Raw genomic sequence first — 11594 nt, 5'->3', positions numbered from 1 at the left:
TGTGTGTGTGTGTGTGTGTGTGTGTGTGTGTGTGTGTGTGTGTGTGTTTATTGTTTCACACTGCCAGTCAATGCTGTGAGTTTTGTCACAAAATATTAGTGTTCACTTATTCTCAGAACCATTTTTATTTCTTCAGCATGGTTAAAAACTTACTCAAGATTAAATGATTTTTTTCAGGTCCCTAGGTATCTAGGAAATTGTCTTGCTGGGATTTTTTTCCCTTTAACTCCCTTAGAGACAAAGAAAAGGATCTTCAAGAGAAGATAAGGAAGCATATAAACTCAATAACTGATTGATTTCTTGGGAAGCTTTTATCTCCTTGTCCACTGATAAAGTTTCTTTAGGTAATTTGCTTTACTACGGCTCAATAAATTAAACCAGGTACTTGAAGCAAACAACCAAACGAAAAAAGATCTTTAACTCTGTTTTGAATTAGAATTACATCATTATAATAAAACCATAATGATATTCTGGGATATAGCAAAGAATGAAAGTTGGGATGGATATATTATCAACACATGACGAAGCATATTCCATCAACTAACAGTTCCAATTTGTGTAATCTTTTAAAAATTCTATTAATACTGATCAGAAAGTATGTCACAATCTTGTGCTGGGTTTGACTTGGCAAAGACAACCATTAAACTACCAAAACATCTTTTTATCATTTATTTTGTCAATCTTCCAAAAGCCTAGACATTATCTTATCAGGAAAGGGGACCTCCTTTGGTCGCAATTCCCACCACTGTCCAGTGCTTTGGGAAAGCGGATGCTGAAATCCTAATTTTGAGGCCACCCTCTTTATGGACTTCATAATGGGATGCCCCCCAGCCAGGTTCCATCATCAGGGAGCAGGCACTTGAGTCTTGGGGAACTGAGACTCTCCAAGGAGACCTGCCCGTCAGCAGACTCGCTCAGGGACCCAGGAGGAACCATCTGACCCCCTCTGGGCTGCTGCCTGCTCAGCCACATGCTAGGCAACAGGATGCCCCATCCGTCCAGTTCTACAATTCTGAGGATCCCTGCACTGCACGATGGAGTTCTGGGTCCCCTCTATGCCCTTTGCCCTTTCCCCTGCCCTCACCCTGTCAGGGTGGAGCAGCAAACCTGGGCATGGCAGGAGGCATTATGTTTGAGAGATGCTGGTCTGCCCCCATCCAGGATTCGATGCGGCTGGGGAAAGCTGAAAAGAGATCCAGGGAAGAGGGCTCAGAGCCCCCAAACACCTGAAAATAATCTGAGGGACAAGTGAGGCAGCATCCCCACCATCTTCTGGGTTCCAGTTAGACTCCTCATCAGCCAGGAAGACCAGTTTCTGCTTGTTTTCCCTGACAGCGGATTATGCCTGCACAACCTTCCAGATATCGGGAGTGGTGGGGGGGAGGGTGGTGTGAAGGTCAGGAAGAAATCAGACCAATCTCACTAAGTCACCATCAGTTAATTCAAACACACCTCAAATCAACACAGTGTTGATTCCCAAACCAATTATACGGGATTTCCTGGGCACAAACTGAGTTCATTAGATACAAAGTATGAATAATCCATCATCTAATATGGAAATTTAGGCAGGGAACATCACTAATCAGATACCTAGAGCCTCAAGTCAGACTATTAAAGGACCAACAAACCCACTCTAATTGCTGATCAAAACAGCAGGCAAGGGAAACTAATCAAAGTGACATGCCCGTTCGTGCCTTTCCTCTGGCTCCCAAGGAAATGTGCTCAGCGGAGGAGCAGGCCTGCCCTTCCCCACGTGCCTCCTGCCACCCCCATGCGTTCCGAGAGTTTCAACACGGAGAAGCCACCCCAGGTCCCTTCACAGCGGGTGAGTCACCGAGCACAAGCTGGCTTGCATGACTTTAGGCATAATGAGCATATTAAAAATGACTGCACAGTGCACACTACTGTGTATAAAATAAACAACACGCTCTACTGTATAGCACAGGGAACTATCTTCAATATCCTGTAATAAACCATAATGGAAAAGAATATGAAGAAGAAGATATATCTATGTACAACTGAATCACTTTGCTGTACAGCAGAAATTAACATAACATTGTAAACCAAGTATACGTCAATTAAAAAAAAAAGAGTGCACAACTAATTACAAGAAAACTAGAGAATGTGGTACCTGGATCTACATGAATCTCAGAGGAAGAAGTACCTATATTTATGAAAAGGAAGTACAAAACCTTAATTACGTTAAAGCCTATTTAAATAGAGCATGATGCTTGACAGGGGTTAGGACTTGCCTCTAGTGCTTTGAAGTATCCATGGACCTCAGAAAAGATCTAAGAAAGGGATAAAATACATGGAAACTCCCCACCCCCACCCCCGTGTAATTAACTAGCTACAGACATCCTTGAGGGAAGGCTGGGACCAAACTGGGAAGGTGGCGGCTCAGTCTAAGATCTAAAAGTAGAGACACAAAGGCTCAAGAAATAAACGACAAAGAAACAGACTGAGAGGTGAGCTGCCCAAACCCGAGATCACGTCAGAAGCAGAGCACAAAGATAACAGTCACTGCAGAGAACAAGGCGAGGAGGAGAGGCTTTAGGAAAATGGAGCAAAGTGAGGTGGAAAAGAAAGAGTTGTAAAAACTAGAGAAAAAAATGATAGTGATGAAAGGTCAGAGTGGTCCAAGGAAGGCACAGTTACCCTCAAACTAAGAGAACAGAAAAAAAAATTCAAATGCATAGTTCAAGGAAGTTTTTCTGAAATAAAGCAAGATGCAAACTCACAGGCTGAAAGGTGCACTGTGGACCATGGAAATTTGAGAAGGACTGATCAGTGTCAAGACATATCATAGTGAAATTAATGGCCTTGATCATTTAAAAACACCATTGACATAGGACCAAAACCATGTTGCCTTGTGTCGGACAGGCTGTTGGACAGGTTACAACCTGTCGGACAGGTTACGCTGCGGTAACAAACATCCCCCAAGTCTCAGTGGGTTAAGACAACAGAGGTTTATTTCTCATTCATGCCATGTGTCCATTGTGGGTACCTGTGGGTGAGTTATGGGGTCTCTGCCCATGGTAGGGACCCAGGCTGATGGTGCAGCCAACACTTATGATTTGCCAGTTACTGTGCCAGAGGGAAAGAGAGCCCCGGAGAATCTCACACCACAGGTACACTCTCGGCCTTGGAAAAGTGATCCATGTATGTTCCACTCACGTGGCTCCAGGCACCCAAAAGGGCACTAGGACTAGGTCTAGGGGAACTTGAAGAGTTAAAAATATTTTTAAACAACACTGATGACTACCACATACCAAAAAAGGAGAGAGCATTACGCTGATATAAGATCTTTCTCTACAGCAATATTCGATGTCAAAAGAGAATGGCACACCATCTATAAACCCCTAGGGGGTAAATGTGCTCCTCAAAAATTCTATACCAGGGAGGTCATTATGGATAATACCTCCCAGTTCTGCTTAGGATGCAGACAGCTAAAAAGAGCATTCACCCCACCATTACAAAAAAAATAAGACACTGGACACTCTGCAAATTCACATCTTAAGCTGATCCCATCTGACAGCTAAGGTCGCAGGGCAACCAGCTAATCCAAATGCCAAGGAAAGACAGACACCTCTACGGAGAGATAGGAGGACGGGCTTACCTGGGGCCGATGCTGTCAAACAAGTTCTAGTGGAAAAGGTGGACCAGAGCATATAGGGAACTTCGCAGAGAGATGGAAGCTACATGTAAGAATCAAATGGAAATGCTAGAAATGAAAAGCACAGTCACAGAAACCACAGGGTCACCAGAAGACTCGACAGAGCTGAGGAAAGACTTACCATGTGGGGTTGATTTTGGGGAACGCAAGGCTGGTTCACCATTCAAAGAAAGACAAATATCATATGATATTGCTTATATGTGGAATCTAAAAAAAACGATACAGATAAACTCATATGCAAAAGAGAAATAAACTCACAGACATAGAAAGCAAATTTATGATTACCGAAAGGGAAGAGGGGGAGGGATAAATTAGGAGTTTGGGATTAACATATACACACTACTCTATATAAAATAGATAACCAACAAGGTCCTACTGTATAGCACAGGGGGCTATACTTAATATCTTGTAATAACCTATAATGGAAAATAATCTGAAAAAGAATAGATATAGATATATATGTATGTATAAGTAAATCACTTTGCTGTACACCTGAAACTAACATAACATTGTAAATCAACTATACTTCAATAAAAAAAAAAACGTGATTCACCGCATTAGCAGAATAAAGAAGACAAAGTATACGAACATCTAAGTAGACGCAGAAGGTACTTTGACAAAACCAACATCCACCATGATAAAAACTCTCAGAAAACTAGGAATAGTAGGCAACTTCCACAACCAGATAGTGTACGTCTATAAAAAACTCAGAGCTAACAACACATGTAATCCCTAGAATCAGGAACGAGGCAAGCATGTACGCTCTCACTACTTCTATGTGACACTGCTGGAGATTCTAGTCAGTGCAATAGGCAAGGAAGAAGAATCAGAGGCAACCAGATGGGAAAAGAAGATGTAAGATGGCATCTTTCTGGTAATCAATAGCACATGATTGCTGCCATAGAAAATCCAAAAGAATCTATAAAAGAGCTACCAGAACTAGTAGGTAAGTTTAGCAAATCACAGGATACAAGCTCAGTCACAAAAATCAAATTTCTATATATAAATGAACAAAAGACAATTTTAAAAAAAGTTAAGTACCATTAAAAGAGCACCTGTACACATTAAATACTCTAAGCATACACATTATAAAATATGTTATGCTCTATATACTAAAAACTACACAACACTGATGGAAAAAAAGAAACACTGATGAAATCAAAGAAGACCTAAATAAATGGGGAGCTAAACCATGAATACATCCGTTCTCTCCAAGTTGATGTATACATTCAGTGCAATCTCAGTCAAAATTCCAGCAGGATTTCTGTAGAAATTGAAATGTTGATTCCACAATTTATATGGAAATACAAAGGAACTAGGATAACCAAGACAATTTTGGAAAACAAAAACAAAGTTAGAGGATGGCAGTAAACAAGCTCTTACTTCTAAGAGTCCCTTGTCTTCCTGATCTTGGATGAATCTCAGCTCCCCCCAGAGCCATTGCTCCCTTTCCAGGCCCTCGGCTGGGGGGCAGGGGCAGGCTGGTCACTGCTGCTCTTTTTTTAAATTTAATTTTTTATTTTATGCTGGAGTATAGTTGATTTATAATGCTGTGTTCATTTCAGGTGTACAGCAAAGTGCTTCAGTTATACATATACATATACATCCATTTGGTTTCAGATTCTTTTCCCATATAGGTTATTACAGAATATTGCATAGGGTTCCCTGTGCTATACAGTAGGCCCTTGTTGATTATCTATTTCATCTATTTTATGATTATTTTATATATATAATGTTTATATGTTAATCCCAAAGTCCTAATTTATACCCCCCATCCCACATTTCCCCTTTGCTAACCATAGGTCTGTTTTCTATGTCTGTGAGTCTGTTTCTGTTTTGTAAAGAAGTTCATTTGTATCATATTTTTAAAGATTCCACATATAAGTGATATCATATTATACTTGTCTTTCTCTGTCTGACTTACTCCACTCAGTTTGATAATCTCTGGGTCTATCCATGTTGCTGCAAATGGCATTATTTCATTCTTTTTTATGGCTGAGTAATATTCCGTTGTATATATGTACCACATCTTCTTTATTCATTCATGTATCAATGGACATTTAGGTTGCTTCCATGTCTTGGCTATTGTAAATAGTGCTGCTATGAACATAGGGGTGCATGTATCTTTTCAAATTATGGTTTTCTCCAGATATATGCCCTAGGAGTGGGATTGCTGGGTCATATGGTAGTTCTATTTTTAGTTATTTAAGGAACCTCCATACTGTTCTCCATAGTGGCTGCACCAATTTACATTCCCCCCAGCAGTGTAGGTTCCCTTTTCTCCACACACTCTCCAGTACTTATTATGTATACACTTTTTGATGATGGCCATTCTGACTGATATGAGGTGATACCTCATTGTAGTTTTGATTTGCATTTCTCTAATGATTAGTGATGTTGAGCATCTTTTCATGTGCTTTTTGGCCACCTGTATGTCTTCTTTGGAGAAATGTGTATTTAGATCTTCTGCCCAGTTTTTGATGGGGTTGTTTGTTTTTTGATATTGAGCTGCATGAGCTGTGTGTATATTTTGGAAATTAATCCCTTGTTGGTCACTTCGTTTGCAGACTGCTGCTCTTTCCACCTCAGTCATAAATCCTACCTCCTCTGGGCCTCACGCCACCAGCACTACCTCTACTTACATTTTGGAAACAAATTCATTGAGAAGTTTGGTGCAGTCTTTCTTTTCCTTCAACTCTTACCATTGTCCCAGGCAACGCGAACGTCCATGGAGATGAGCCATTCAACGAGGCTCCCAGCTTGGCTGGAACATCTTCAGTGTCCTTCACTCCGTTCTATTCAAGCCGCCCTATCCCTCATGGCCTTCTCGTCAGGGCACCAGCACAGTGGACGAGGGTGGACAGCAAGCTCCCCCAGGCCCGGCTGCATTCTTGGAGGGAGCGTTGTTGACCCCACACCATCCTCACTGTTCCAGCCAAGGTCACCTCCTCAGGGGCTGGAGGGGGTCCCTGAGTGCAGCGTTAGGAACTCCAGGCCTTGGGGGAGCAGGCCAGAGACCTCCAATCCATCCACCGGGGAGAGGGGTGTGACCTGATCACTTCACCGCATCTGCACACCCAGGCAGTCTGCAGCATTGTAAGATGCCCTGGGGGCGTGCCAGCTTCTTCGGGGTGGGGGTGGGGTTGCACTGTCATTATAATGACCTATTGTCTTATGACGTTTTTTAAATATGGAAAGAAACAGTACCCGAGCTGAGCGGAAGACTTAGGAGTAGGCAGAATGAGATCAGAGTGAGCACAGCCGACGCTGGTGGGATGACGCAGAGCACCCCCAGGAGCTATTAAGGTAGAAGCCGTGGCCATACTCAACGGGAGACGGCAAGGAACACCCTGTGACCAAGAGGATGGGCCCTTGATTGCTGCCTTCTGGCTTCCTCCAACCCCCTGGATCTGTCGCTCTGGTGGGCTGCTGGGACCAATGAGCAGGGACCATCCCCTCTGTGAAACAGGGAGGTGCTGGGGGCCTCAGGCACAACCTCTATCTCTGTAGCCACTGCTCGTTTGCCAGCCAGCTTCCCAGGGCACTGGAGTTCACAGGGAGTTCCCCAGACCTGCTGGTTCACCACTGCCAGTATTTGAAATGACACCCATGGAGGACGAACCACAGGCCCCCGTTCCAGACGGCAACACTGTTCTCCATTCTCCCAGGTGCCAGCGTGGCTCTCTGGAGCCTCCAGATCCCCGCACACTGCAACCCTTGCACACGTATGTACTACAGGGCTCCCTGTATACCGTAAATACCATTTTACCACCCACCAAGAGCTGCTTGGACCGTAGCTGCATCTTTCAAAAAATGTTTAGCAGTTTAGTTTCAGGGAAAAGAGAAGAATTGGGTTCATTGTTCATACACGTTTTTAAGCGGCCAATGTTAATTTTCAGGAGTAGGAAAAACTTGTAGGAAGAAAAAGAGAGAAGTGATATAAACAATTTTCCATGTCATTAAAGAGAAATCAGATGCTGTACATAAGAATAGATTGCCATGGGAGACTATAAAATTTCTTGCTCCAAATATCTTTAAAAAGGTGAAATAAGTACCCATCTGTTCCCTGATGATGGAATAGCAAAAATGTTGGCTCAGCCATAAAAAAGAACAAAATAATGCCATTTGCAGCAACATGGATGGACCTAGAGATTATCATACTAAGTGAAATAAGTCAGAAAGACAAATATCGTATGATCTCACTTATATGTGGAATCTAAAATATGACACAGATGAACCTATCTACAAAACAGAAACAGACTCACAGGCATAGAGAACAGACTGGTGGTTGCCTAGGGGGAGGAGGGTGGAAGAGGGAAGGACTGGGAGTTTGGGGTTATCAGAGGTGAACCCTAAACTCCCAATCCTTATATATAGGATGGATAAACAACAAGGTCCTACTGTATAGCACAGAGAACTATATCCAATTTCCTGGGATAAACCATAATGGAAAAGAATATAGTAAAAGAATGTATGTATAACTGAGTCACTTTGCTGTACAGCAGTAATTAACACAACATTGTAAATCAACTATACTTCAGTTAAAAAAATGTCGGAGGGACTTCCCTGGTGGCACAGTGGTCGAGCATCCACCTGCCAGTGCAGGGGACACAGGTTCGAGTCCTGGTCCGGGAAGATCCCGGATGCCACGGAGCAACTAAGCCCATGTGGCACAACTACTGAGCCTGAGCTCTAGAGCCCACACACCACAGCTACTGAGCCCGCGAGCCACAACTACTGAGCCCACGAGCCACAACTCCTGAAGCCCGTGTGCCTAGAGCCCGAGCTCCGCAACAAGAGAAGCCACCACAGTGAGAAGCTCAAGCACTGCCACAAAGAGGAGCTCCCACTCGCAGCAACTAGAAAAAGCCTGCATGCAGCAACAAAGACCCAGAGCAGCCAAAAATAAATAAATTTAAAAAAAATGTTGGAAAAGCAGTGGCACGCGTCACATCCACATCTGCAACAACCTCTTTTAACACATTCAGCCCTGCTTCACAGATGTGGGAGTCAGAGAGTGAAATGGTGGAAACGGAAAACCCAGAAAGTGAAACCTTTAAAGTGGAAATCTCTAATGGTTTAAAACACTCTCTGGAAAGATACTCCCTGCTGCATGTGACCCAGCTGGATGAACTAAGAACTGAAAGGAACGCAGTTAATAAAACCTTCCTATGAGATGTCGAGACGTCGCAAGGATGGGATGGGAGGTGGAAGCAGTGGAGCCTGGGTCACCTTTAAGGTCAGCCGCACGGTGTTGCAGTCCTCCCTCAGCGGGTTCAGCTTCAGTGTCTCTCCAAGGTTGCTGCAGCCCGACGACTGATGCTGCATCTCACAGCAGACACACACCTCGACGCTGTCGAACTTAATCTAGACAGGAGTACACAGAGCTCACGGTTAAAACCGGGCACGTGCTTGAGCTACACACACGCTTAAGGACACCACGTGACAAGCATCTCATCTCGTTTTCTTTAATTAATAAAGCCAAGACGATTTTTTTAATAGACAAAAGACATCAGAAACACTATTAGGAATTATTTAAAATTTCTATTTTAAAAGCAATTAATAAAAAAATAAATTTGAAGAAACCTAAGCTATAAAGTTACAGAAAATTACATGAAGTTGAGCATGGAGACATTATCACATGTCTGTGATAACATACACTCTGATCCCACGGTCAGCAGCTCCTGTCTCCCTTCATGGCCTAGCAAACTCCTACTCATCCGTCAAGACCCAACTCCAGCGCCATCCCTGAGGCCTTGTCTGGTTTCCCTCTCGGGAGCTGCTTGCTTCTCCCCTGCTGAAGACTCACTTTTTCAGCAGCAGTGACTCGTGTCTGTGTGCCCCCGAGGGCAGCTGCCACATCTTAACCATTACAATGTTCACAATGCCCAGGAGGTGTGGGCCTTCAATAAGAGCTGAATGAATAAAAACACCTGGGAAAATGAAAGACTATGGAAAGAAAAAATGCAGTTCAAGTGTTTTTAAAAGCCTGGACCCCAGGAGGAGAGCCACAGAGCACACCTGAGCCGGACCTGCAGCTTGAAGTGGACCTGCCCTGACCTGGCTGCAGGAATGAGAGAGAAATCACTACACTGCACACGCACACAGTTGTCCCCACCCATCTCCAGTCCTGGTCGGGTTGTCACACACGCACCCAACTGTTCACAGCCTTGGGCTTCTGGAAAAGTGAACTAAAAGAGGGACAGCCATAGGTCAAGGGCATCGTCCATGGCCAAATTTTCATCTATTTTAAACCTCTAGATAGTTTATCCTTTACCTATTTTATGCCTCATCTTTGCTCTTTTCATTCAGTCTTCTCAAATAATTTATAAATCACTACACATTTGAGTGAGTGGGGGGGACCTCGTGTGTCCAGGCCTGCTCGTTAGCGATTCTCCAAATCTGCGCGCAGGCCTCGGGGGCAGGACGGGAGGCAGGGGGAGGAGGGCGGTGTCCGCACAAACCACTGTCCCCTGCCACAGCCACCCACCTACGGCAGGAGGGGCTGCGAAAGCTGCCTATAGAGATGCTCATGCTTTTAGAGATGTCTCCAGGCTCCAGGGCTGAAGCCCGGCTAAAGGAGCCGTACAACACTCCGGGAAATAGTGCAGCTCACACCTGACCCCGCACCCAACACTGGAGGTCCACAGGGCCCGCTGCCCACCAGTGTCAGGGCCGCCGTTGGTAGAGAGGCATGGGCCAGACCAAGGTGAACGGCCGTGGCTCTCTGGCCACTGAAATCTCCACGGTCATGTCATTGGCAATGTTTATTTCTGGTCTCAAAAAACTGGAAAACAAGGGTTATGATTCTCGAGGCCAAGTTTTAAAAGGTAACGAGGGAAAAGGTAAAACTGTTAAAAGGTAAAATAAAGGTTAAAAAAAAGGTCAAAGTTCACCCCAGGTGCCCCTGCCCATTGGGGGTTCTGAGGTCCCCAGCCTTGGGTGCCGGGTGGACCCTGGCCATCAGAGCTGGGCACGTGCTCAGGGAGAAGACCACTCTGCCTCAGAGCATCCTGGACCTGAGGTGCATGGGAGGGGAGCTGGGGCGGCACCACCCAGAACGGAGGCCGGAGGGAGGCTGGTGGACAGGCTCTCTCCTGGTCAAACTCTGCCCAGGCTCCCGCGAGCCCTCTTCCCCACAAGGCCTCAACCATGGCCTGTAAGGCCTGAAAACACAAACAAGCTCTAACAGCTCAAGGCAACATCCCTACAGGACTTGACCCCCCCAAAGTGCCTGCCTGAGAAAGCCCAAGACTGCCAGGAGAACCAGCTGCTTTTTCCAGCCTCGGGAGAGGGCCCATGTCCCAGCCTATGTGGGAGGGGAGCCTGTCTCCGGTGACTGCCAGCAGCTGGCACAGACAGCGGGCATCTTTGCATGGACCCTGCTAACCCGTTGTGATTTTCCACTTCCCTGACTCTACTGAGGCCCCACTCCCCGCCACCCCCACTCCCTCATCCTTCCTTTAACACGCCTGGTCACCTCTGTGCAAACTGAAGTCGAGTTCAAGCACACACTCGACTCTCCTCCCAACTGCCACATTCTACTTCTAATGAAAACCTGTCCTCACCACTTTGAGGTAGAGCTCTGTCCATCTTTGACAAGGCCCAGCTCTGGGGAGCTGAGGCTACTGATTTCCCCCTGAGGCAGCCCGGGGCAGGGGCCTCTTCTTGGCCTTCTCCCGAGGTGTCTTACACACCCGCCCTCAGCCCACTGTTTAAGGCACTGAGATTTACAACAAGAGTGAACAGGAAACAAAATTGCTGAAATCCCTGTATGGAACTTTATTTCTGGTCCTCTTTGATAGAAAATATTTATTCTGGAATTGGAGGCCTAACTACATAAAATTTCTAGGGGTTGATTTATCTCTTGTCTGAAGCAGGAGTAAGACAGTATGGGAAGGGGCTGGCTATGGGGACA

At 45.1% G+C, this 11594-nt stretch overlaps 1 protein-coding gene across 1 annotated transcript in view; it reads right to left on the bottom strand.

Annotated features, from left to right (window-relative positions):
- Positions 1-11594, bottom strand: part of ENTREP2 (endosomal transmembrane epsin interactor 2) — a 364454-nt gene that overhangs the window by 59392 nt on the left and 293468 nt on the right. Inside the window, exon 4 of the mRNA XM_027089095.1 lies at positions 8909-9043. Coding sequence (XP_026944896.1) covers positions 8909-9043 — 135 coding nt within the window. The remainder of the gene's footprint in view (positions 1-8908; positions 9044-11594) is intronic.

This window comes from Aethalodelphis obliquidens, unplaced genomic scaffold (assembly GCF_003676395.1).
Source record: "Aethalodelphis obliquidens isolate GAN/ISIS:26980383/991018 unplaced genomic scaffold, ASM367639v1 scaffold65, whole genome shotgun sequence".
Lineage (NCBI taxonomy): Eukaryota > Metazoa > Chordata > Mammalia > Artiodactyla > Delphinidae > Aethalodelphis > Aethalodelphis obliquidens.
Note: the sequence above shows the minus strand (reverse complement) of the source record. Positions and strands in the feature narration are given on the sequence as shown.